The 27,998-nt window shown below is 40.4% G+C and overlaps 1 protein-coding gene across 1 annotated transcript; it reads left to right on the top strand.

Annotated features, from left to right (window-relative positions):
- Positions 1-27,878, top strand: LOC122194266 (testis development related protein). Its single transcript, XM_042895211.1, has 4 exons — positions 1-111; positions 11,872-11,931; positions 21,899-22,002; positions 24,648-27,878. The coding sequence occupies exons 1-4, from the start codon at positions 1-3 to the stop codon at positions 24,991-24,993; spliced, it is 621 nt and encodes a 206-aa protein (XP_042751145.1). The 3' UTR covers positions 24,994-27,878.
- The last annotated feature ends 120 nt before the right edge of the window (positions 27,879-27,998 follow it).

Raw genomic sequence — 27,998 nt, 5'->3', positions numbered from 1 at the left:
ATGTGGAAGCTCAACAAGAGCAGCAAAGTTCTCCTGGACGACTCCCCCGAGGAGGAGGAGACGCGGCCCCGCGGCCCGCCGCCGCCCGCCGCCGCCTTCGCGGCCCCCCAGGTAAGAGCGGGGCCGGGGGCCGCGGGGCTCGGCCCCCTCCACTCCTGCCGGCGACATGAGTAATCAGTTTTCCACGCCGGGATGCGCGCCGCGATGGGCGAAGGTGCCGGTGTCGGTGCCGTGCGTGCGGCTGTCAGCGGGTTGGGGTCCTCGTTCGCCGTCTCTCTTCTTCCTGCCCGGCTCTCCCTTCCTTCCCGTGCCTCTGCCCCGGCCCTGGGCAGCGCTGCGCCCGGCGCGATGAATTACGCGACCATCCTTGGGCGAGCAGCCTGCGGATGGCCGCGTGTTTGTGTGCGGTGCTAAGTTCTGACAGGGTGGCTTCTGCTGGAGTTTTTGGTCGTAGCGGTTGGTTAGCTGTAGATAGCTGCAGTCTTATTGAAGGCTCTGACTGTTAAATGGTAAGTTGCGCTCCAGCAGCGACCTTCCCAATGAGCTGTCGTCAAACAAACACAATTGGAAAGGAAGGGCATCGGTCGAGCACTGGGCAAAACAACTACAAGAATGTTCGCTGACTGCTTTCAAGAACTCGATAGCGATTCGGCATCAGCCCAGTTCAGCAGCCTGTTCAGCTTTCTTGCAGATCTGATCTTCCGTTGCCACCAAGCTGGGATTAGGCACAGCCCAAGCAGGTGGCTGCCTAGGGCTGTGGGCTGGTGGGATTTGTATTCGAGGTTGGCTACAAACACCCACCCCATTGCCTGCCCGGTGTCTTGGACCTGTCTTACTGGAAGAGCTGGCATGTATCTGGACAGCCTATCTCTGGTTGAGTTTCTGGTTGGTAGCTGTGATGGGTGTCAACACGTGGCTACTGCTGATGAGCAGCCTCCCCTAGTCACAGCAGATATTCGCTCCCTCTCCCAGGAGCTAAAATCACTGCACTTATCTTCAGTGCAGCCTCATCTTGGCTATTCTTGTGCCCTGTGACCACAAGAGCCCTGTCTCCAGATGTGAAAATGCCTGTGGATAAATGGCACCTTCTTGTAAGAGGAGGAACAGATACTTATTTTGAAGAGTCTTTCAAGGGATGAAGAGGATTATGGGGTTGGATATGGGGTATGTCTCCTGCAGCTTCTCATGCCACATGTAGCGTTTACTTCCATGGTTCCTGTCCTCAGATGCTTGGAAACTTGTACTGCTTTCACTATGCTGCTGATTTGCTCTCTATAGCCCTCCTAGGCTTGCTTACCTCCTGAAACTCGCCACAAACATCCAGACTCACCATATGCTTTGCAGGGACCGTTCCCTGCTCTTCTTCTCTACACACAAGAACTCCCAGACCCCTCTGATGCTCCTGACCCTAGCGTTCCCCAGATCAGAAGGTGGTTCTTTGGTCTTTCATCCTTACAATTCTCATATTACTTTTTCCTCAACTTTAGCAACAGAGATCTGGTGTGTTGTTTTTTGTTTGTTTGTTTGTTGTTTTGTGTGTGTGCGTGTTTGTTTTTGTCCCATTCTTTGTCTTCACTACCATAAGCTTACATTTCCTTAGGAGGGGATCTCAAGTTAAAATGGTATTGACAACAATTTCAGGTGCATATAGTTTGCCATTTTCATCAATTTTAATAAACTTCCATTCTTGTTCTCAGAATATCTGTTACCTGTGGCACTAGGATAAAATGTACTTTTTGGTGTAGGAGATGGCAGGGGAAGAATAAATTATTCAAAACCCTAAATGAAATATTCTTGAAGACAAATGGTTTTGGAAAGTTAGCAGGGCTCTAGTATAGGTTAGCCCTGAAACTGCTTTGGAGACAGTTCATGTTGTTTGTTCTGCTTCAAGTCTTGATTTTTAAATTTGGGAAAAACTGTTTTTAAAGGAATAATTTAAGATTTTGTTTAAGCTTTAAGGAATGATAGATACATGGAGAACTATGATCATCTGATTAATGTTTCTTACGATCCATCAAAGGTAGCACCTAGATCAGCCATAGGTACAAGTGTTTCTGAGACGTGATTCAGGCGGGCCTCAAGAAGAAAGTGGGAGGTAATGTAATGCACTTGTTAGATCTGATAGAGCTCAAGGGCCTCACTTTTAGCCTTTGTGATTTCTCACATTTCATCAGAACCTACATTTGCTCCTAATAGTAGGGTCATGAGGGAGTGGAGGGCAGCAATGTACAGGGGGTTCAGCAGTGAGCTGTGCTATGTGGCTGTGTCCTGAGCTGCAGGAGGGCCATGGAATAGAGAAGATGTGGTTCTGGTATGGTAGCTGTGCAGGAGAAGCTCAGTTTGCCTCTGCTGTGTTGGAGTTGTCATGGGCAGAATGTCTGAACTGTGGATGAGGAATGTTCTTATCGAGAAGAAAAGAATCCAGAGCTCCCTCATTTTCTGTCTCGAGGGCTAAGCTCTAAATAATTGATTGGGATGATCTTTAGTAGATTAAAAAAGCCCATCATTGGATTTTGGGCAGAAGTTTGCTGTTAGACTTCATTTCCTCTAGGTTCTTTCCTGATACACCAGTTGCTAAAATGGAAGATTCACTGTCATCGTAGTGTTTGATTTATGCCGCTGTATGTAGTTTCTTCAAAGCTGGGAAAGATTGAAGGAGTTCTCGCTGTAGAACCTAGTAATTAGGACATTCAGGAGCAGACAGCAACGAAGAATTACGCTACTGGAATTAAAAAAGAAAAAAACCTTTGTGGCTCTACAGAAATTTTAATCATCCTATTTAGATATGGAAGGATGATCTGGGCTTACACAAGCAGACATTTGGATTTGCAGAGGTTCATGGTCTCACTCGCTTAAACCCAGAATTGTGATGGTTCTGTTTTTATGGTTTGATTTTTTTTTTTTTTGATTTTTTTTTTATTTTTTTTTTTTTCCCCAGGCAGAAGAAAAACAAATTGCAGAGCATGAGAATGGCAGTGGGAGGAACTGCTAGTCTCTAGCTACTTTTTAGCAAAAGTTTCTGCATACGTTGAAGTATATTGAATTGTTAACACTTATTTAAAATAGTAAGCTGTTTCCTGAGATAAGAAAGACAAGTAAATTCTGAAACGATTTGTGTACGTGTGCACAATTGTTGTATATTATTATTTTTTTTTTAGATCAGACAGTTTTAGGCTGAATCATGAAGGTTAATTTTTGTTTACTCTTCAAAGCATAAATATTTTACATTTATGCAATGAAGGTTCTTTATTGACTAGAGTTACAGTTAATGCATGAAGGCAACTTAATACGTGTGAATAGTGCAAGTGTGTAAAATGAAATTAATGTCTTGTGTTTCTCTCTCAAAATATGCTTGAAACATACAGTTATGCTTGCCAAACCTGCATTCAGTTTGTAATATACTCATTATGTTTCAAACTGGAGTTATATTTTTGGAATGGGAAAAATGTTTGGTTTTGACTTCTGCAAGGCAGTGTTTTGGCAGTCATGCTGTATTCTCCTTGATTAAAGTCTGCTGTAATCTAATCAGGCCTCAGAGATGTCAATGATGTGTCAATATTTCATGCTACTCTTACGTAAAATGGTGCTCAGCTTTGGAATCTGCCTATATATTAGGGCAGCTGATGAGTATCCAGCTAAATTGTATTACATTTTGCAACTTTGTCTTTCATGTTGAATGCTCCGGATCCCTCGTCTTTCTTGACCTGTTCCCTTCTGATAGTATTTTTGGTTATTTTCGCAGGGAATATGTGCAAAAACATGTTTAATGCTGAGTTTTGTTTAGACTTGCACACTGAAAGTGTTTAAAGTTGGGTATACAGATTTTTAGTTATCTATTTTAATTAAGATGTTTAAATCTCTGGTACAATTTTGGGACTAGCTTTCATCTTCAGCTGAGCCGAACTCAGACAGACCCTGAAGGAATGGGTGGGAGCTGCACAGCATTTTGTATGCTCTACTAATACACTGAATAAGATTCTTTTTTAATTAAAAAGAAGTAGTAAATGTTAATCAAGCTAATGTCTTTCCTTCACTTTCTAACCACTTAAATGTGTCTCAGGCTTTGCATGTGGTACTTTTACAATTTCTTTATACATACTCTTCTGTTGTAGCCTATTTTTTCATCAAAGTAATTCTTCTGACATTTTGTGGCATTTTCCTGGCTAACATCCATCACCTGTGTTCTGTTGTCGTTCCTGAACATCAGACTGGGAGGACTGACAACAAAAGCTCTCCTGAAGCTTTCCTTGACTTGCCTTTCCTGTTTTTTTTTTCGTCACATGCATCCTGCAGCAGTGGATCCTTTTTCTTTCTCAGCCTTCATGGAGCCCTGAAGAGAGCTGATGGTGTCTTGAGGTGTCTTTTTGCTGATACTACTGTTGTTGTTTATGACATAAGCTTAAGTTGTCCTTATCTTTCTGGTTCAGTTTCTTCAGCTGACTTCCCTTTGTTTCAGGACATTTACATTCAGATTTCTAGCCTTGCTTTCAAGATTTTTCTCAGTACATCCCCTTCCTCTTGCCCATTTGTCACTTCTAACACTTGTATTTTCTTTGGAGTCAATTCTGCTTCACTAGCTCAGACAGCCTCTGTTTATCCTCAGCCCTGTGTGTCTGCATCCCTGCAAGCACCATATGGAATTATTCCCTTTGGCTGATCCAAAAATCCCATCCTTCTCAAAATCATTTCTGGAGATCCATCATCCCTAATCTGTTTGCTATATCTTTGTAGAGGTAGACTGACTATTTACACAGGCATATAGTGATAAGATAGGAATGGTTTTAAACTAAAAGAGGGGAGATTTAGGTTAAATTTTAAGTGGAACTTCTTACTCAGAGTGTGGTGAGGCACTGGCACAGGCTGCTCAGATAAGCTGTGGGTGCTGCATCCCTGGAGGTGTTCAGGGCTGGGTTAGGAGGAGCCCTGGACAGCCTGGTCTGGTGGGTGGCAGCCCTGCCCACGGTACAGGGGTTGGAACTGAATGGTTCTGACCATTCTACCATTCTGTGATATGCTTTTGTAAAGTTAATAGAAGCATGCTTTCCTAGCAGAGTGGAGATTGCATGCAGTTAGTATATGAACAAACTACTACATAGTACTTCTTGAGAAAGAATTAATGTTTTTCGTGTGCTTAATTCTTTACTATTGAAATAAATATATAAAATGATTTCTTCCCTCACTTTTGTAGAAACTTTTTGTCTGATTGTATAAAAGCATCCATAAGATATGTAGAGTTATTAGCATTTAGATGGATCCCTTGCCAGGTAGAGCAGTTTTCAGTCCTGACATCATCAGGGAATGATTTAGTGGAGGGTTGTTAGAGTTATGGTGGTGTGATTAGGTTGAGGTTGGACTTGATGATCTTTAAGGTCTTTCCCAACCTGAGCAATGCTATGATTCTTCTAGCTCATTGCAAAGGGCCAGGCTAGAGTGTGAATGTAGCACTGCACGTGGAGATGAAAGCAGCATCTCAAAAGGAAGTGGTGTGTTTGCTGTTGAACACCGTAACCAAAAATAAAGTGTTCAACCTGTTTTGCAGAAGCTATTCTACAAGAATGTTACCATTACTCATGCAAGAGGTTTTTTCTGGGGGATGTGTAATTTAACTTCAAATGCCATGCGTGACTCCATAAAAAAAATCGAAAGTCAGATACTGTCTTTTGAACTATCATCATTTTCTGGTGTGGGTAAGTCATTACATCAGAGAAATTTTCAATCAGAAATATCATCAGAATCAAAAACTTCATAGGAATATTTACACTATTGAAGCAATTCAAGTCAAATTGATTATCCGACCATATTTTCAGTGTTGACATTGATAGTATTTCCCTCTTAATATAGTTGTTTCCAGTTCTTGGAGCATCCTTTAAATATTAAAAATTGGGCAAAAGCATATTCTTAATGAGCTCAGTTTTTAAAATTATTTTTAAGGTGTTAAGTAACATTCTTCCTAAAATATTATGTAAAGCAAAATCTGAGTAAGATGTCTTAGAATGACTTCTTATTACAGGCAGGTACAATAATGTGAGCAATTAATAAGATAACCTCCGTTAGTGATGAGAGAACGCAGAGCATCGGAATCTGCTGCTCTGAGATTTCTTTTTGTGATGCCAATAAAACGCAGAACTACGAAAGTATTTTTGTGTAAATACTTACATTTGGAAATTAATCTTTTCCAGTAACTCCTGCCGTTTGTATCGATTGACAGTAAAAATATGGAAATAATTCAGATATTCTATTTTGAAGTGTAAAAGAACGCAAAGCAATAACTGAAGAAGAAATGGTTGAATGAAACAGTTTGTCAAAATGCTAAACAAGTTTTTGACAGCTGTGAATGCTGATGGAAAAAACATCTTTGTTTTGATCTATTCAGCCTTAATAATATTTTAAACGGCGAAAAAATAGGAAAACTGTTTTTCATCATCCAGTCAATCTGGAGGATAATAGTTAATTGCAGAAGATGGGGACCTAGAATATGAAAGCAATTTTGAATACATTGGATGGGCTGTCGGCTGTATCTGAAATAGTCACCTGGATTTCTCAAAGGCAGCAGGGTACAGCAAGCTCTTCTGCACATGGTCTGGTGAATTGTAAGATGAAAGTATAAGGTTCAAAGAGGAAAGCACATTCTTTAACATAATTCATTTTTAAGCTTCCCTTTTCTTTGTGAACAAATTATTTTCCATTTTGCTGCAGAGCGGCAGAGGAGGCTGCCAGGGTAGCAGTCACTGTCACTGTTCAGTCACTGTGGCATCTGAACTGGGTTATAATGGAGATGCTTTTGTAATGCTGGAGAGTGATTTAGAGTACTAGAATGTTCTTTGTGTAGTTTTTGAGAAACCAGTTTAAAATGCCAAACAACTCTTGAGCGTGAAAAGACTTTGGGAGTACCTAGTTTAATATGTTTTATTGGCGATAATAATAAGTTTTCAGTGTACACCAGCTGTTCACATGGTTAGCTTGGTTTGTTCGCTTGTTTTGAACAAACATGGACATGGAAACAGCACTGAGCGACTGAGACCTAGCAGTAGATGAAGTATGGATGAGACTAAAATGGTCTTGGACTTAATCTTCTCTGTTATCAAGGAGAAGGGAAATTCGCAGTTCAACATGGCGTTCCATCTGTTGAACACCTGGCTTTGCATGAAAGCTTGGCTGTTCAGACTGCAGGCCTTGTGTCCTTGAAGGACATGTTCCATTTTGCATCAGCATTAGGTACAGGTCTGTTTTTTTTTTCCAGCCATGTCCATCTACCATCTACGTTTGATCACAGTTGCTTCAAGCTGATGATTTGAAAAGCATATGTATATCCACACATTGATTTTTCCAAGTGTATGTGCGTGTGATCAAGAATGTGAGGCTAAGACCAAAGTTACCTGCTGCTTTCTCCTTATTCCAGTGAGGAGTGTATTTTGTGCTAGTTTTGTTTCAGATCTAAAACCAGATAAGCGGAGTGACTTTTGCTTTATTAATCTGTTGTAGACTTTATTTCTTTCATTTGATGTTATAGCAAAATCCTGCTCAAACCGAAGGAAGCAGGTTCTTTTGTTAGCTATATTGAAGATAGTGATCTGACAGCGGGATCTCGTCTGAGCGTGAGCTGGCTGTCTCCGGTCAGGCTGTGTATCTAGAGTTGTTCTCCTGTTTGGTTTGTAATCAGTGTTTTGGGAATCTTTCCAGCTTTGGAGGTTAACTTTGAGGTCTATAATCTTCTGAGCAATTTTTATTTTTTCTCCTCCAGCTCCTATCTCTGGGTTACTTTGGGGCTTTGTGGAGGACTGGGAGTTGTTTTCAGTTTCTGCACGGCAAATATCTCCTCAGGTGGTGGTGGTTGTTTTTTTGTTCCACTTAAGTTATTCATCTGTGGTTCATAATCTAATTTGCACTTACAGGCATGATGACCTAGATGTTAAATTCCACTTAGTCCTTGATGAAGCATGGCAGTAGGCAGAAGAGATGTAACTCTTCCAGGTCAGTGAAAGGGCAGTAATTTGTACCAAAAAGACTTATTTCTAAAATAGCCAGTTTTTCTTAGGTGTGTTCTACTTTGACAACCAGTGTATGTGTGATAGGAAGGCTCCATAACTGAGTAGAGAAAATCGATAATATGCCATTTAATGTACTGGAGCAGGAAAAAGACACGGAGGGCAACTTGATGATAGCATTTGCCTTAACTCTTTGGTGTCCAGTGTTTCTCATCGTGGACTGAATGATCTAAAGGGACTAATTAATTACTTTACCACAAAGGAAGCTGAGGGAAGTAGATTACAGTTTTGATCTCTGTACAAAAAGGTTTATGTGCTAGTTGAATTAATCCCTTGAGTACCCTATGGTTTGCAGCATGTCCAACAAAAGGGCACTTGTTTCCTTACGAAAACACACTGTGCATACCAACATTCTCGTGCCAGAACTGAAAGGCTATTCATGTTGATCAGCATTTCCCACTTGCCTTAGTATTTAGGTGCCTGTTTCATTACTAAATGCTATAATGTACTCCATGTTTTTCTTTTAAGTTAAAGTAACTGTAAGCCTCTTAGACTAAAGTAAACTGGGATAATGTGTAAATGTTGGTGTTTCTTATGCAGCATGATAAAGCAAGTGTATCTTCACTTTTTACAAATAGCTGTGTTTGTCCCCTTAGAGGAGAATAAAAGAAAAAAATTGAAATTGTAGGTTCCTTGGTCCCTGATCAGTAATGAAAGGAGACTGTATTATAGAAGGGGGAAAAAAATGATTCCCCAGATAACAGATGAAGATGGGCTGTATGTGCCTTCCTGTCTCTTCTCAGACCTTCCTCATAGTGCTCCAGGCCCTGTCACTTTTCTTGTCACCCAGTGCGCAGGTTCCTCCCCGGCCATGTGAGTCAGTGAATGCTGTGGCTGCTGTGGAGCATGCTTTTTTCCTGCCTTGCTTTCCTCTACTTTCCCTAGCCACAAGTTTTCCAATAAATGTGTAGAAATCATGTCTGCCTGAGACTGATAAATTCAAACCTACTGGTGTTGGTTAGTTGAAACCTCCTTGGTGTCAGTCACAAATTACTGAAAGCACCTAGGACGTACGGATGGATGTCAGATATGCATCACAGTTGACCAACTCTTCATCTCTTAGATCTCTTAGAATCATAGAATGGCTTGGATTGGAAGGGGCCTTAAAGACCATGTAGTTCCAATCCTCCTGCCATGGGCTGGGTTGCCACCCACCAGCTCAGGCTGCCCAGGGTCCCATCCAACCTGGCCTTGAGTACCTGCAGGGATGGGGCATCCACAGCTTCTCTGGGCAGCTGTGCCAGTGCCTCACTGCCCTCTGAGTAATAATTTCTACCTAACATCTAAACTAAATGTCCCCTTTGGTAGTTTAAAACTGTTCTCCCTTGTCCTGTCACTAGAGATCTTCAGAGAGCCCTATCCTGCACAGGGGCTTTTGGCCTCTTGATGGGTCTTCCACTCCTGCAAAATGTGTTTTGAGCAATGGATTCTCCCCAGTTGCTTTTCTGAGGGATTAATATCCTTTTGTCTTCGTACTTTGTATCTTTTTACTCTGTGTTGCCTTTGAACTGTCAATCCCCCACTGTGTGAGTGCCCTCCTGAGAGCTACTGCCTGTTGGTTATGAGGATCACATTCTATGTCTGTGAGTAGTAACATGTGGATGCATTAACAACAACACAGCATTGCTTGTCACAGTTAGTAGAAAAGGTTCAGTTTTATTTTTTTAACTGTTCATTGTGAATGACATCTTTTGTCAGAGATGGTGTTCCTGTTTTCCTATGCCTGTTATCTGGCTCCCCAGCCCAGTGAGATGCTCACCGCATCCCTCAGCTTTTCCCTAAAACCTTGCACTGTGAAAGTCATTTTACATTTTTGTTTCTGTATGCTCTGGCTTGGTGGAGGCTGTATGCCTTTGCCCTTTCATCTTTTCTTTATGCATTGTCATATTTTTATAATCCCTCTTAATATATTTGGAAAGCTGAAAGAATGAAAGTGAGAGGTGTTGTTTCTCTGGGAGGTACCAATGGTGCCTTGTTTGTTCTGGAGATAGCATTGTGCTTTTGTACCTGGCGGCTCTGACAGCTCTGGATGGCTGAAATCACTTTTCCTCTTACCGTATTTTTCCTGGAGGCTTTTCTAGTACTTGACTTTTTCTTTGGGGTGAAAAATTTGGACAAATCGGATGAGAGTTCTCTAGCTCTAACTCTGGAATTTTGTGTGGCATTCCTGTTTAAAATACTGCCAGTGATTCCACAGTTCTCTCTTTAAACTGGGGATGAAAAAAGTAAGTAATTTTCATTCTGGAGTATTGTACAAACGTTAACTTTGTAATTTTTAGTGTCCCATCTACAGTGATATTCTTTATTAGGAAAATTGACTAAAATGCAGAAGTTCAGTAACTTATTGAGGTCACAGCGTGCAATAGTCTCATTTTTGGTGATGATAGAAGTTTCTGACTTTGTATTCTGCCCCAGCAGTCTGCAAATCACTGTTTCCAACATACAGTTGTTGTTGAAGTACAGTGGGATGGTCTTCATGCTGGTTCTAGAAATGTTCGTCAGCTCTTGTACAGTATGAAGGATTGCCTGTACTAGGAAACATTACTAGGAAATTACAATAAATATAATCAAAAAAGGATGTGTGGGATGAGAAGGTGACCTCTCCAAGAGGAGGCTGATACTTCTGGGGTCCCCCATGACTCAATACACCTAATACTTGTTTGTAAGCTTTCTCACCTCTTCCTAATGCTGTTAGCAAAGGGACAGGTCTTTGGGCATTTTGTGTAGAGATGTGTGGTTTTATTCATATGGAGTTACCTTAAAAAATAAACAAAAAAGCAAAAAAATAATAAAAAAAAAATCCTGAGCACATAAACTTGTTAATATTTCTTTTTAGTTGAAAAAGATAGGAGTGGACAAATTTGATTTTGAAGTGATAGTTGTCTGTCATAAGAAAAAAAGGGTCCAAAGTAGCTACTGGGAATTCTGTGAAATTGTCACTTCAGAGGGGCTTTCTGTAAATTGTTATCCTGTAATTTCTATGAGGGTTTTTTATTTTTGTTTTGTTTTTTAGAACTGCTCTTAAATTATGTGTTTAGATTTTTGTTCCTATTACAGACTAATGGTATTTGGAATTACGTGTAGAGCAAAAAATGTATACATATACCTTGTTAAAACATAGACAAAGATGAGAAAATCCCACCATTCTTTATATACTTTGATTCACTTCTCATATTGTTCTTTGACTTGTAAGATGAGTACCAGGAATAGTTTACTTGTCCTGTCTTGGGGAGCTTGTTGATAGCTGGCTTGAGTGCACAGAGATACCAACTTGATTCAAAGATGGACAGAAATGCTGCCCTATTAAATTACCTTTGCTGGCATTGTCAGTACTCTGGTTTTCATCAGAGATCTTGAAGATAGAAGAGAAAGGAATGCAGGCAAAAGTCTGTAATGAAGAGGAAATATAGTGCTTTTTGATGTGAAAGTGGAGAGAATCTTTGGACATTGCCTACTCCAGGCTATGGACACTGCATAGAGCAACATCTACAAAAAAACTGCAGCCATAACTATTAATTTAAGATTCAAGTTTAATTTTAAATTTCAGTTGTGTGGAAATCCTTCTGACATAAGGGTTTTGGGGCTCTCTTTTCGGTTGGTGTGGGACTTTTGGTTTTGTAGGGATTTGATTTTGTGTTTTTGCTCCTGGTGCAGCATTAGCTGTGATGTTTGCTTAGTTCTGTGGTACGACCATGTTTTGTCAGTTTTCTGTCATGATGTTTTGAATAGAATAAAAGCATTTATGAGTATTCTAAAATATTGCTGCTGATTGTCAAACTGAACTGACCACGAGCCTTTTTTTATCTTTATTCTTTTCTTTTTGGAGAATAAAGACCAGTTTCTTCATGATGAAGTTCCATCTTCAGTGTCTCAACTTGCAACAAAGGTAAATATCTGTTCTTTGGAAGTGTAGCACGTTGTATATCATGTATATACACTTCACTCTGTGTGTGTTAGGAGCTTTGCTTTTTATTGTGTGCAGTCTGAATTAAGGAGGATATTTATGTACTTTATTGTTGGTTTTATCATTATTTGTGGTCCTTCCTCATAGTGTCATGGATTTCTCATTGAAGTAATATTAGCAGCCTAGTAGTTGCAAGGAAATAAAGCAGTGTTCTAATTATTTTTTGGAAGAAAAGTTCCTGTATTTTTATTCTTTCATGTAGTATGTATTAAAGCATATATACATTGAAAAGAAAATAAGAATCCACAGGAATTAACTGAAGCGCAATCTAAAGTAAAGAAGAACTGAATATTACCTGTGCTGAAAATATGATCACTGGGAGAGATTTTTATATCTATTGCATTAAATGTGTAACTCAGCTGGCTCTGTGACCACAAGGACTTTATCTTGTATCTCTTTACAGAAAGTTGGCATTGAGTAATATATTTTTTTTACCTTGATATGTGTCCAAGAATATTTTTAATGTTCTTCAACTACAGTGCTGGAAAATGAAAGAACTGGAAGTCGCTGTGATATGCTAGAGCTTGTTTTGAAATTCCACAGGTATAGAGAAAAGCATTTAAAAACAGTGTCATTAGCGTAATAGGATACTTCACATTAACATGTATAAACTGAACATCTGCCTCTCTTACTTCTTTTTTGTTCTACTTCAGATGCAGCATGATTTTCACTGAAAATAGCAGTGCAGTTATGCTATATCTTTCTGCTTTTTAGAAAAAAAAATGTATTCCTCCTTCTGGATACCTAAACTGCTGTGTTTTTTATGTCAGATGATAAATGTTTAGGAAAAGAATCTTGACATCACTTTGTTTTATGTTGAAGCTTTTTTTGTGCATTTCTTAGTCATTCAGGAAGACTTACTAACTGTGTGTTTTGGTTTCAGGGGAAAAAAAGGCCCCAGGGCAAACCACTGAGCTGTGGTATTTTTCTGTTGTAAAATAAAATCCCCTTGTCTTAAAAAAGTTATTCACTAAAACCGCTCCTTATCCTTCTCATCTTATTTTTCTTTATTGTTGTTTCTGAAAGCACTTCTGAGTTTTATTTGGTTCTTCTGTCTTAGGAGCTGTCAGTAAAGTGGTATCCCATGAGTTCCAAAATCCTTAATATAGAAGGCTTTTTATATGTGTGGCCTTTTCAGTGGATGTGTTTCATGAATGAGTCTCCATGTAGAAACAGTATAATGAAGAACAATGGAGTTGTTCAAGAAAAGGGATCCTGATTTGGTATGCCTGCCCTTTAGGGAAGGACATAAGGACAGCCCTTAAAGCTGAAGTTTTAGGCCAATCCTCATTCCCAGTCTGACAGAAAAGCCTTTGACCTGGATCTGAAGGTGCACAAGCAGGAGCTCGTCCTAGTGGCTGAAGCTATAGGCTGCAAAATGAGCTTACATTGTGCTCATGCAAGAAGTTGCCCACCCTGCAGTGAGAACAAGCTGGCTTCAATGCTAGAGTTTTCCAGTTCCCTTTTCCTGTTTCACCTAGAAGGCAGGTACAGCTGGTCAGAAAGCCATGTGGCATCTCCATTGGAGGAGCTGTGAAATCCCTAGTGGTACACTGGGAGAGGCAGAAGCTGAAACCCATTGCACATCACTCTTTGGCTTCAGCTAAGCTCATCGCAGTGAACAGAGCTCAGCATTGAACTTGAGCATTAGAAGCACAGCGGAGGCATCACCTGCAATTGTTACCAGGCCACCTTTTGAAGAGACAAATAGTTTGGAGAAACAAGGTACATTATCTTAGCAGTGGTACTAGAGGTGTTGGGAAGTCCGGTAGGGCCAAATTCTGGAGTTTCTCTCCAAAAGTAATTGTTGGTCTGCACACCAAGAAAGTTGAGATCCTTCCCAAAAATGCTTTGATAGCTGGGAAACAAATTTGGAGGGGGCTTGGTTTTTTCATTTTGAATTCTTTGTTGTTTGGATTCTCGCGTGTTATGAATAGGCTTCCTATAATGTGGGAACAGCACTTCTTTAGTTAAAGCCGATTGACGTTTTTTATTATAAAACACTTAGTTGTAACTTTATTGACCTGTAAAGTACTTATATGGAAAATTCCTCCCTGGCTTTTTATTTTGACAGGGTGGCAGAGGAGGGAGGAAAGCTGCAGGACAAACAGTTGTTTCTCCTCAGTCATGTTGGAGGGAAAAATTTGTTTTTGTTTCCATTTAAAAAAGAAAATTGTGCACACTTTTTGTGGAGTGCTTTTATGTTGCTGGAGGATTTTGATTCACCAGTTGTGAATCCTGTGTGAAAATACTTGTGACGGTCTGCTCAAACTTGGCCAAAACATACATTTCTAGAAATCTCATTTCATACATGCTGAGTTGAGGCTTTTTAGGGATTAGCTGCTTAACTACACAACAGCACTGAACATGCTGATTCTCACTGCAGGTATACGGAGCACAAAATTGCTCTTTTTGGTTGCTAAGACTCTTGTTATGTGGTTTCTTGTAGCCCACAGAGAGTGACTTCTGTTCCCCGGAGCCCTGCTGGTTAGCAGTCAAGAAGTAGAAAACTCTAATGAGAATATATTGCAAGTGCTACTACCCATTCATGAAGCAGTAGTTTTAGTCAGAGTGATGTTCAAACGTACTTGAATCATTCACTTTGAAATGTTAACTATTTATCATATACCTCTAATGTATGTCCCAAGTCCTTACTGTTCTTCAACTTGATTGAGACTATGCTTATCTCCTCCCCACCATAATGCAGCATTCATGTACAATTAACTATTTTCAGTTAAGTGTAGTCATCTTCTTTAGTATGTGTTCATCTATATGTGCATATATATGTTTCTGCAACATACTGTTTACTTTTAGGAGTGTTCTACTTCTTTAGTATATAACTGTTAGTATTCCTCATTCGTCACTTTATAGCCTAATTTTTCATGAACCTTCTTAACATAATGTGGAGCTCTAATTATGAACTGCGTACCTGTGACAATAAAATCAACTGAAAAGTCATCTTAGCGATGCTTTACTGTTTCCCAGTAGACTCTGATGGCTCATTTATTACTCATTGCCTGTCTACTTAGTATGGGAAACAGAGGGTCATGTCAATCATCTGAATTTGTTGGTGTAGTGAAAACTGGTATATTTAAAGTAGTTTATTTGCAGTGATACTTCTCAAGTTTATAGGAGACTTCCAAATAAGGGGACCTGAACCTTTCTGGTGTACTTTACATACCAAGTTAACTACTGATAGATGTTTGTTCCCTTTTTTTTTTTTTTGTCTAATAACGGAACAAAATCAACGTATGTAGTTTATATGTAGCTAATTCACTTGGATCAATATGGGCAGCGAAACAGAAAAACCTTCCTAAAGGGTTGAGATTAGGGGGGTGAGTTCAGAGAAGCCACCTACAAGGCTCTGTGGAGGGAAGATGGCTGCAATTTTTACTGCTAGAATTCATATAGTAATTTCTGCTACAAAAAAATGTTCTGTTGCCCCTAACCTCTATGTTGTTTAGTGACTATCTGACTCTGACATCCTTTATTGAGCTGATTCTTATCGTTAACCAAAACAACGCAAAAAAACAAATGACTTAGTGTTCTGTTTACTTAGTAATTTCATCTGATCTTCCACAGTATCACAGGGGTACAAAACCATGGGATAAGGAAGGCGGTATAAATGTCAGTAGGTAATGAACTGGATCTGCCCTTTACAGCAGCAGTGTCTGATCTGCCATCATGTGAAAGTTCTCCCCAGGAATCTGTCTGACAGATGGGCACCAATACTAAAGGTTTGGCAAAGGCAGAGCGGAGGCAACAGCAGTGAGGGGGGAAAAAATTGCAGGCAGTTGGACTAGGGATGGACAGACTGTATCCTTTACATGATGTTCTGGAAGTGGCTGCTTGTACTCCCATGTCAGAAGATACACTAATTAAATGGCTGCTTTTTCAGCGTAGAGGGAGTTCTTCATAAACTGGAATTAACACTACGGAAGGCAGAGGAAGAAGATGATGGTTTTTCAGTAGTCTGCCTGTTGATAGATTAATCTACATTTCACTTCTACTGATCCTTTTAGGTGATTGCACAGAGCATTGTGATGCAGATTTTCAAGACCTAAAATGGATGTTAGGGGGAAAGTATGTAATGGCTGTTATGATGGGAGTACCCCATGCTCTCACAGTCAAGCTAGCATGAGAGCAGCCTGTGATCCTATTTCACACAGCGCTGAAATGACATCTTGAGATGTTTCTACTTTGCTTCTCATGGGCATTTTCGAAAAACAGTAGACTGTGGCATCCGACTTGGTTTACTAAAGGCTTGAAGTTACAAGACTAGCCGTTAGTTGTAATCTGTTTTTCTTAGCGGTCCCCTCTGGGTACTTCACTTATCTTTCGTTTTCAAGTTTTTGTTTTGTTTTAAACCTGGAGTTTTGACTGTATACTCAGTTCTTTTCCAGTGGTATCAGCTTTGATTTTCTGAAATCTTCTCCTATGAGCTTAAGAATAGTCTGTCCTGCCAACCAGGGAAGCAGGCAGAGGTGACGGGAGACCTGTGTGAATGAGCAAGATGTTTCTGGAAAAAAAACAAAAACAAAAACATACAGTAGAAACATATGGAAGGTGAATGCAAGGTCAAGAGATGGAAGGGGAACATTAAGACACTCTCTAAGCATGCAGGCATGAAGTTAGGAAAGCCAGAACCCACTTAGAGTTAAATCTGGTGACGAAAATAAAGAGCAACAATGAAAGGCTTCTGCAGGTACTTCAGAAGCACGGAGAATATTGAGAAGATGGAACCTGACTCTTATCAGTGGTGACCAGTGAATGGGCAGGAGGCAATGGGCTCAAAGTGAGAAGGAAGAAATTCCATTTAATGAGAACAAAATATGTTTTCACCATGAATGTGGTGAAGTCCTGAACAGGCTGTCCAGAAAGGCTGCAGAGTCTCCCCCTGTGGAGATGTTCTGGTTCCAACTGGATGCAGTCCTGGGTAAGCTGCTCTGAGCGTCCCTGCTTCGAGCAGTGTGAGTGGATAGATGCCTCCAAAGGTCTCTTCCAGACGCATGGACTCTGTGGTTCTTTGAACTTTGGATGCTGAATTATTTCTTTTTCCACTGATGCATGGAAAAAGTACTTTAAAAGTTTGTGAATATGAACTAGTCACTTATAAACGTGGACTTATTTGAAAACTTCAGGAGTAGTACTTTTGAGCTTTGTGTAGACTGTTATGTCATAAAAATGAAATACAGAACTTCCACAAGTGGCTTAGTGGCTCAAAGACCGTATCAGTAGTTTATTTTCATATATTGCATAACTTTGCAAAGTAGTTGAAACTGCTGCGTGTCAGACTCAAGGTTTTGGAGAGTGGTGACTTCAAGATCTCTTCACTGAATTGTACCTACTAGCAGATACAGTTGTAATGACTCCAGCTGCACTGGGAGTCATACTTACCTGTAGGTTAAGCAAACACATCTTGCTGTGTTAGGGAATCTTTTAAGTACATGGCAGATACATGACACTCATGATCAAAAAGAAAGATCACAGTCTCAGTAGTTCAGCGGCTAGAAATTAAGTGATGGAAGTATATCTTAAAAGTTAACTGTATAGGCATACTTCATTCTGGTGGCCTTAAAGAATGGAGTGACAGCTTTGGTGGAGGGGGAAGGGTGGTGGATGTCATCTGCCTGAAATTCTGCAAGGCCATTGGCATGGTCTCTCTGAATTGGAGAGGTGTGGATTTGAAGGATGGACTGTTTGATGGATTACGGACTGGCTGGCTGGATGCAGCCAAAGGGTTGTGATCAATGGTTCTGTGTCAGAGTGGAGGCCGGTCACAAGCGGTGTCCCTCAGGGGTTGGTCTTGGGACCGGTGCTCTACAGCATCTTCATCAATGACACAGACGATGGCATCGAGTGCATCCTCAGCAAGTTTGCAAACAACACCAAGCTGAGCCAGACAATACATTGGAGGGAAGCCATGCAGAGGGACCTGGGCAGGCTGTAGAAATGGGCACATGAAAACCTAACGAGGTTCAATAAGGCCAAGTGCAGGATGCAATCCCAGGTATTCATACAAACTAGGGGAAGAGCTCCTGGAGAGCAGCCCTGCGAAGAAGGACTTGGGGGTCCTGGTGGACAAGAAGCTGAACATGAGCCAGCAGTGTGTGCTCACAGCCCAGGAGGCCAACTGTGTTCTGGGCTGCATTAACAAAGGGGTGGCCAGGAGGGAAAGGGAGGTGATTGTCCCCCTCTACTCGGCTCTTGTGAGGCCCCATCTGCAGCACTGCGTCCAGGCCTGGGGCCCCCAGTACAAGAAGGATGTGGAACTCTTGGAACAGGTCCAGAGGAGGGCCACTAAGATGATCAGAGGGCTGGAGCACCTCTCCTATGAGGAAACATTGAGGGAACTGGGCTTGTGTAGCTTGGAGAAGAGAAGGCTCCAGGGAGACCTCATTGTGGCCTTCCAGAACTTGAAGGGAGTGTATAAACAGGAGGGGGAACGGCTGTTTATGAGGGTGGATAGTGATAGGATAAGGGGGAATGGTTTTAAACTGAGACAGGGGAGGTTTAGCTTAGATATTAGGAGGTTTTTCACATAGAGGGTGGTGATGCACTGGAACAGGTTGCCCAAGGAGGTTGTGGATGCCCCATCCCTGGAGGCATTCAAGGCCTGGCTGGATGTGGCTCTGGGCAGCCTGGTCTGGTGATTGGCGACCCTGCACATAGCAGGGGGTTGGAAGTGGATGAGCACTTTCGTCCTTTTCAACCCAGGCCACTCTATGATTCTGTGATACGATTCTATGCTGAAGGAATAGTACAATGTAGCATATGTAGTTACTGATTTACACACAGGTAGAACCAGCAGCCAGCCTTCTGTACATTTTTATCTAGAGACCTGCGTACGGCCTCTGCTGATATTGAATGGGTTTCTTCTAATAACTGTTCTTGAAGTCATCGGCAGATCTGCATCAGGCTTCATGAAATTAGATGTTAAAATATCCAAAGGTAAAAATGTGGAAAATATGTGTCTAGATATTGACAGGATTTTATTACAAAAAGGGTTTGGTCTTTTTTCTTTTTTAATTTTCTTTTAGACGTAGGATTACTTGAGTGTCCAAAATAATGCAGCAAAGGTTGGAGTTGTATCAGTGAGATATGCATAACTTTCTAGATTAAAAGAAGAGGTATGTGTGTAAAGGTATCCCCTTTCTACATTAAACATAGGCGTGCATAGCTGCTTCTCTCCAAATGGCCTTTTGTCAGCGCTGTTCTTTAAAGGCACATACAATTTAAGTTAGGCCAGTTGCCTCTCTGTATTAGATTTCTGTCTGAAAACTGTAATGAGATGGTTCTTTTATTTTCATTGTTTCATCTGCAGGTTATTATGTTTGATGAACCATTATTTTTGAAGATAGACAGGCATATGTCTAAGTTAGACCACTGAGAGCTATGGAGTCATTTATCAAGCCTAAAGGATTAAGGCAGTAAGAGTTGTTAGCAAAGGTTCCTGACCATAGAGGCTTGAAATGGGAGAGCCTGAGTAAGGTAGCAGAAGATAAAGGCTACTTCAAGATCTAACATCTTGGAGAGTCCCATTTTTAGGATATTTATTGTAGATGACCTGCATTGCAGTGACAGGAATCTAAAACACAGTAACAAAATCCTCGTGTTAAACTCGTTAATGCGTTTAACAGAACAACAGAAAAAGCTGACAGGGCTGGGCCTTTAAAGGCTAGGACTGAATATTAGATCTCTGTTTACATTCTACCATGGCATTTCCAAGCATTAAATATTGCTTGAGGCTCCTAGCTTTGGTGCAAGGACTAGGCATGGAGAGGTAAGGTATCTGAAGGCACCATCAGTGGCTTGCCTGGTTTTGTCTGATGCTATTGCCAGTACCAGTTGTTTGCAGCATACGTAAGGCTAGTCTGCCACAGGGATGGAAAGCTGAAGTTAGCTGTCTATGTATTTGTAACATAATTAAAATAGCATTTGTTTGTGTATGAGAGTTTTCTTATAATCTGTACACACTTTGTTCTAATGGTGGAAAAAATACATATATAGAAGCAATTGCTTTTCTTATGGAGCTATGAGGAAGCCTGTGGCTTTTGGTAAGATCAGGTGTTGGTTTGGGAAGAAGTGGGCAGAGCAGTAACAGAGCACTGGATTATGGTGAACACAGTCTTCTTGGTATGTGCCTGGTATGTTCATATCCCACAGGTGAGAGCAAGGAGAGCTATGGAATCCTTAGAGTTGAAAGGGACCTCTGAAGGCCATCTAGTCCAACTGCCCTGCAGTGAGCAGGGACACCACAACAAGATCAGGTTGCCCAGGGCCCGATCCAGCCTCATCTTGCAAGTTTCCAGGGATGGGGCATCCACCACATCTCTGGGCAACCTGTTCCAGTGCCTCACTGCCTTCACTGTAAAAGACTTTTTCCTTATATCTTACCTAAATCTATCATCTTTAAGCTTGAAAACATTTCCCCTTGTTCTTTCACCACAGACCTTGCTAAAGAATCTGTCCCCTTCTTGCTCAGCCTTCTCTCTTCAGAGGTCCCCAGAGCTGTGCTTAAATCTGGATCCCTGTTTGGATCCCAGCAAAATGAAATGGAGTGGACAGAAAGTCTAGGTAAGATCTTCCTGGTAGTTCTCAAGTGGCCTGCTCTGTCTGCTGGCCCTTAGTATCTGGGATTGTTCAGGAGTGAGTATGGAGGTGGGTAAGAAACACAGACAAGAGAGCAAGAGATGGAAATACTCCGTGGCTGACATATAGCGGGAAGAGCACCGACTCTCCTAAACTGTGGAAGTTGTGGGTTTCTGCAAACAGGGATGTTGGCAGTATTTGTGTTTTCCTACCTGATTTGCACTCAATTCATAGGGGATATCATCATGCATCTTTTAACACCTATGGGGGCATACCAGCTATCATCTGTAATTGCTTAAAATGTCAAATTTATACTAATTTGTACCAGTGAGTTCTGCAGAAAGAACAAAGTGTAATAATAGGTGATGAATTAGCCTTCACTTATGTTGACACTACAATTTTCTTTTGATTGTTTATGTATTTCATAATGCATTGTATTTTCAATGTAATCAGGTTATCAATAATAGACTGTGCCATCCTTGCTAGACTGCAAGAAATGACAAGCAACTTCTATGTTCTGTTAGGCATGTGTGTTTGCATTTTATAGTCACTAAACATATTACCAAAAGAAAAACAAGCAGTAACTTTTTCTTTGAGGGAGAGGGAGAGAAACCCTCAATACTGTTGGAAATCTTTTTGCTGGGATGGTTAAACTTATGGCCTAAATGTAGAGAGCAGACTGTAATGCACCCAGTGGTGCCTGTGTCCACATCTTGCTGCTGAACCAACGCACGTACCACCCCCTTCTGTTTGCAAGGCCGTAAGATGTACTCTGGGTGAGTTTAAAAACAGGAACAATTGTGCAAAGCAGGTAAAATCTAAGGAGTTTCATGATTCCACGTCCTGCCTGTTGTGGTCCCTTCTAGCAATGACTGGTCATTTCAGTTCTGTCTACTGAAACCCCTTAAAGTGTTTGCTCAGCTGCCTAGATTTCCCATGTCTCGCTGCCTAGATTCCCTATGTCACCCTTCTTATGTATGATAGATGAACATGCAGCCAGCAGCTCTTGGCTGCAGGAGAGCACCCAGGAGCCCAGCTGCACTCCTCGACATCATTTCTCAGCTCCTGCAGACCAGCAAGGTTTTGTGCTCTTTACTCAGCAGGAAACAGCTCTGTCTGCAGTCACCCAATGTAGTCTTTCTCAAAAGGAGAGAGCGAGCCTCCGTGCTCCCAGCTGCATGGCATGAGATAAGTGGGACTGTGGCTGCCCATCAGCCACCTAAGCAGTCAGAGCTGGCACGCACTCTGCTTAAATTCTGTAATGCACATTTATGAGTATGTTTACTTCTCTGCATAGGTTCAAGGTGCAAGTTTCCGGGGTTGGAAGGAAGTGACATCTATGTTCAATAAAGATGATGAACAGCAATTGCTGGCCGGATGCAAGTCTCCAAAATCCAAAGGGTGAGTTAATCTGATTGTTCTATCTGCTGTAAAAATACACAAACTGGAACAGAAAATAGCTCTGCAAAACATTGAAGGAAGAGGCTGAAAAGCAGTAGTGTTCAGCTCCTGGAAGTTAAATCACAGAGAAAGGTTTATGTGCATTTCAGAACTATTCATTGTAAGTTAAACACTCGTAAAGCATGCTGTGCTAGGAAAGGATGGTACTGTTGATAACCTATTTAGGCATGTCAGGAAGAAGAGGGAATTCAGCTGTGTAAAGGTTTCTGAGTAAGAGTCATCTGTGGCCTCTTTTCTCTTACCGATTTATTTACAGTTGAGCTTAGCTTCTTTAACATGCTTTACTTCCTTTTATGAAGTCTTGTCTGCACCTGTGAATGCCAAGTGATGTAGCTGTGTCAGGTTCTGCAGATCTTCCCTTTTGAAGCTGAAATGCTCACAGGGCAGTTCTGTACTGTGTTGTGGCTACGGCCCTTGTCTGAACGGAGAGACCTCTTCCCAGGGCTGACTGTTTTGCTATTACAGCAATGCGTAGAGTTTACGTCCATACATTGCCTGATTACATTGGTCATGAACAGGAGGAAATGTGCCATGCACCAGCTCCAGCCACGTAAAGGTTTTGCTAAGACCTGCCATCGTATGTTTTGTTTCCAGTTGGCATCAAAAAAGATGCATTTCAGTATGCTTGTGTATTTATGTGCATATAAATGCATATGTGTGTGTATGCATGTGCACATATTTAAAATACATATATTTCCATGTCATTTTGAGCCTCTTCAGTAAGAGTTCCCAGCTCTATGTGTTTCCGTACAGTTTTCTTGGTGTTAAGATGCTAAGGTTGCTTCAAGGATCCTATGCAATTTATGCAGAAAGTAGAAATGAAATAAACCAGTGAAGAGAATGGAGGCAGTATGAAGACTGTTACAGTAAATATGAAAGGAGGTTTGTAGTGCCCTGTGATTATTACTATATGCATGTATTTTATGTCTGGGGGTGTTTTCCTGTAACCACGTGCCACGACTTCTACGTAACTTTTAAGTAAGCACACAACTTTTCAAGTGCTGTAGGCACAAAATATAAGAATAGTGATTGGGGTCTGTGCCTGGCCTTAACAAGTTGACAATTCTACAAATGTTAGGTTCACTGAAGGAAAAGCCCTTTTAAAGGCATTGGTTCCGTTGCTTCCACTAAAATATGATAGCACTGAACTCCTTAAGCTAAGCTTTTGCTCATGGGAAAAAAATCTTTTAATAGAAATATTCATAGTATTTCAGTGGGTGTTTTATTTGTGGCTAATTTGTATGCTAGTAGTAGATAATGCTTTCAGTATTCTTCTTAGCTCACTGAACCATGAAGATTGTGTGTTTCACCACCAGTATTCAGTCTTTTGCGTTCTGTTTTTTGGTTATACCTATAACCTTGTACATAAACTTATTCATGAACATTTGACATTTTGTACGTTTTGTACTTCAAATGCTACTCACTGCATATACAAAATAATTCTTCTTAATATGAGAAATGTATTAGCATAATTAGCCTTTTAAATGTCTCTGAAAGAGAGATTATTTGTATGTATTACACACAAAGGGTTTTTTTTCTCATTTTTGGGAGGGTAATTTTGGAATTTCTTCTCAGAAAAATGAAACAACTGTTTTCAAACTACTGTGCATATCTTTGAGGGGAAAAAAAAAAGTACTGGTCTCTATGAAGTCCTAATACTGTATTTAAAATGTTTTAGGATATAATGTGTAACTGCAAAGGTGGTAACAGGAATATGAAACTGAGGAAAGTACTGAGTGGGTGTTTAAAGCTAATGGTAGACAAAATACCTTCATAATACTTCTGCTGTCCTAGTGCTGGGTTTGGGATTTGTTTTGATGAATGTCCTAAATTGTTGTAATGCAAGCTAAAATGCTCCATACATTTCCAGAGGCACTTCAAGTTCATAGAACCATAGAATCACCAAGGTTGGAAAAGACCTCCAAAACCATCCAGTCCAGCCATCCACCTACCCCCAGTATTTCCCTACTGAACCATGGCCCTCCGTACAACATCCAGGCGTTTCTTGAACACCTCATGGGATGGTGACTCACCCCTGGGCAGCCCATTCCAGCACCTGACCCTCTTTTCCTAATAACCAACCTGAATGCACCCGGCACAACCTGAGGCCATTCCCTCTAGTCCTATCACTAGTTTCAGGGGAGAAGAGGCCGAACCCCACCTCACCACCACCTCCTTGTAGGTGGTTCTGGAGAGTGATGAGGTCGCCACTGAGCCTCCTCATCTCCAGACTGAACAATCCCAGCTCCCTCAGTCGCTCCTCATAAGGCCTGTGCTCACGTGTTAAGAGCGGGGAGTTCTATTATCATAAATTGTGATACTCAGTCCAGATACCTACAGTCCTTATACCTACAGGAAGGTATTTTTCCTGAAGATGACAATGATGGATGTGCTGTCATAGAACAGCAACTGACTTCTTAGTGAAGATGCAGAGCTAGCTTTGGGTAAAATTCAAGGTGCTTTGGTTCTGTTGGATAAAAGCATTCGCTCCTATAAAACATAATTATTTAATTGAATGTTGTTAATAACTGTTAAGTGCCTTGTTAAATGAAGAAATTAATCACCTAATCGTTGTTATTTTCTAGAACAAACCTAAAATTAAAGGAAGAAATGAAGTCAGAAAAGAAGCCAGGTTTTTGGGACAGTTTGGTGATAAAGCAGAATGTCCAGTCTAGGAAACCAGATGAGATTGAGGGCTGGGAACCACCACAGATTACTGCTGCTGATTCTGCCAGTGATGCAGCAACTGCTTTAAGTGACTATTCAGCCTGGTCAGGCTGGGAAGATGAAACCAAAGGCTCCACAAAGTACACGAACCTGGCCAGCTCAGGAAACAGTTCCAGGTGGAGTATCAAATCAGCTGGAAAGCTGGTTAGTATTAGACGTCAGAGCAAAGGTAACCTTACTGACAACTGGGAAGAACTGGAATGATGCTGGTGATGTGAAATACTTTGTAGGTAAGAAGAGAAAGGTTCCATGATTTACTTGTGTGTTTAAACCAAAATCAAATCTGCTCAATATTGCACCTTTATACAGTACTTTGTTTTATTCCAATTGTTACAAATTTTTGCTCACCTGATAGTAAATTTTCTTATTACATTGTTAAATAGCTATGTTTTCCACACTAAAAAAAAAAAAGTAGAGAATCTATTTTGTGCCTATATTTCACATTCAGACTCTGTGGTTTGTTTGATTGTTGGTTTTACCAAAAAAAAAAAAAAGAAAAAAGAGTAATTCCTTAGTGAATGTATACACTGATTGTAAATTTGACTGCCTTACGTAGGAACTTCCACTAGCTTGAGGTCCTGTGTCTTTTTTTTCCTGGTATTTGAGGGTCACTCAAAATTTCAGTTTTGATGCTGTCCCTTTTAAAATAAGAATACTGATGTGTAGCTTGCAGGAAGAATGCTTATACTTAGTAGACTGTTTTCCAAATCTTCAGCCTCAGCATATGCTTCAGCTTGTGCACAGAAGATGCTCAACTGTCACAATGTGCTTTGTGTGAAATGGGAAAATATGACTCCAGTGTAATTTGTTCAGTCACGGGAACTTCACCAGTAGTCAGGTCGAATGGTCTTCCAGAGCTTTTTGTACCGAATGTTGTTTGACAAAGCTGAACTTGTCAGTTTTTAAGATGCATGCCATGCCAAAAATAGAAATGACTGTGAATTTGGAAAGTGGCAGTGGGTAGAGTGAAAGATCTCAGTGTTCAGTATGCAGAGTCCTGAATCTGTGGATAAGTCGCTTCTTATGGAAGGATACATTATTTCCTTTTTACAGTAGCTGGTCCCTGTTCTACAAGCAACTTTGTTTTGTACAATGTGTTGATTGCCCCTCATCCTTCCCTCCATAAGCAGTGATTGAAATGGACTGGCATTTTCAAGACAACTGAGCCATCACAAGGCTGTGCATGCATGCAGTTTCTGAAGCATTTTTGCTACAAAGCTCTGTCTTATTTGCTACTGATACTTTCAGTTTTGGTAAAAGAGGGCGAAGTGTTAATCTGGAGGTTTGAAATGTACATAGAATACTTAAAGTGCCTCTTTCTAGCATATTGTCTCTCATCAGCAGTGCAGCCAATGTCAGATCCAAAGTTGGTCTCCATTTCATTTCTATGACCTATATAAATACTACTTTTAACATCCATGGAAAACAAATCAAACCAAAAGTTTCATGGCAGACATGGACAGAAGCCTTTTCTGTCCTGTTTGTAAAACTGGTATAACTGAACTGAAAAGCGGTGTTGACTGTCTAGCAATGTGGCCAGTACAATAGGAAGGTCAGGTTAGTATTTGAGAGAAAATCAGCATTTTTACAAGGAAATGTATATCTTTATATTTAATAGATATCCTGTAAACATATTTTTGCAAGAAGCTTATGCTTGTGAAAAGGGATGCATGCAGTTTTCTTCTAAGCTTGTACCTTTTTTCTCTTACTGCCACATTATTCCTTTCTCAGTGCTCTCTTTCTCCTCACTCTTCCAATTCATGTAACATTTTCTGGCTTATGGTTCCTGCATAGGTATTCTTTGGAGTTTCCTGTTGAGGTGAGCCTGGAGAGACGTAACAAAATGGATTTTTGTCTTTTTTTTTGGTTGAGTTTAATAGGATGTTAAAAGATATTGTTCTTAATTTTGCATAGAAGAGCATCAGTGTTTTGTGCTACAAAACAGGATCTTGTAACTGGCAAATGTATTATAAATTGGCATTATATATTAAAAAATACAGAGGAGAAAGAGTTAGCATTTATATTGAGTTATTTAGTCTGTGAATAAGCTCTGTTATTTGCCTTTGGCAAGTGCATATGCTGAGGTTAATTATAGGAAAGCATTAGGGTTCTGGGGTAAAGTATGCTGCATTTTATAGTTAATGGAATACCCTCTAAGCCAAAGGCATGAGCTGATGTTGAGTTTGGTTGTTGGTGCTGACCTAAAAGACTAGAAGGAGATCTGCTGGCAGCCCTTGGGATTTTACTCTCCAAGGTGGGCTGAGAGCTTTTAATTTCCCTCCTGAAGAAACTGTTTATACTGTGACCAGTAAAGATTTTGCCTTGCACATTATACTGTCAAGTGCCTGTTTCTCACCTTGATGATGTGTTTGATGCACAGCTTAACTGCAAAATATTTTGATTTGTTTTTAAAGTTATGATAAGGACTATGCTCGTGAAGCTGAAGTCTGCAGAAAACAAAATTTATCTGAGTGGGAAATCGAGATGTGTAAACTTAAGGTATGATTTATTGATGGAAGGTTTGGTGTGCTTTCTAAGTGATATTTCCTCAGAAAAAAACAAAAGCGTTTTAAGGATGAACATTATTAAATTTAATATAATTTATTGTTATGATTTGATGTTATTTGTCTTGAGAACTCACTGGTGTGAGCTTTTCTTTTCTTGTGTTTTTAAACTTGTCTGAATTCTCAGAATGGGGTCCTCTTTTCTTTTACCTTCTTTAGATGCTTAACTACATTTACATTTATGGGCTCAAACTATACACGGCTCCATATGTGGAATAAGTGTAGAATATGTCCCTCAATATTTGCTTTGAAATTGCATTTCAATCTATGTGAAATGGTTTAGAAGAAGATAGCATTGAGATTGTATAATAAGATTGCACAAAATAAAATATAGTTTATATTGCTTTCTCGTAGCCAATCTGCATGATTGTTGGCGTGGTTTTAACGGGAATTAAAAGCTTTGTGTGGCTGTAAGTAGTCACTTAACTCTAAGCAAAGTTTTTGGAGTATTTTTATTTATTAGCATCATTTGCAGAAAGAAAAATAGTATTTTCCATATGAATAAAGATTTAGTTTGAACTGAAATGCCTTACTCTTTGATCTTTTGTTCCATTTTGTTGCCATCTGCGTGGATGTAAGTTACGTTGCTGTAGGATGTGACCAAGGAAGGAACAGCTACCTTTGTGTAAACCAGTGAGTCATAGC

Source organism: Lagopus leucura, unplaced genomic scaffold, assembly GCF_019238085.1.
Source record: "Lagopus leucura isolate 7727_CA_CO unplaced genomic scaffold, USGS_WTPT01 Super-Scaffold_73, whole genome shotgun sequence".
Lineage (NCBI taxonomy): Eukaryota > Metazoa > Chordata > Aves > Galliformes > Phasianidae > Lagopus > Lagopus leucura.
Note: the sequence above shows the minus strand (reverse complement) of the source record. Positions and strands in the feature narration are given on the sequence as shown.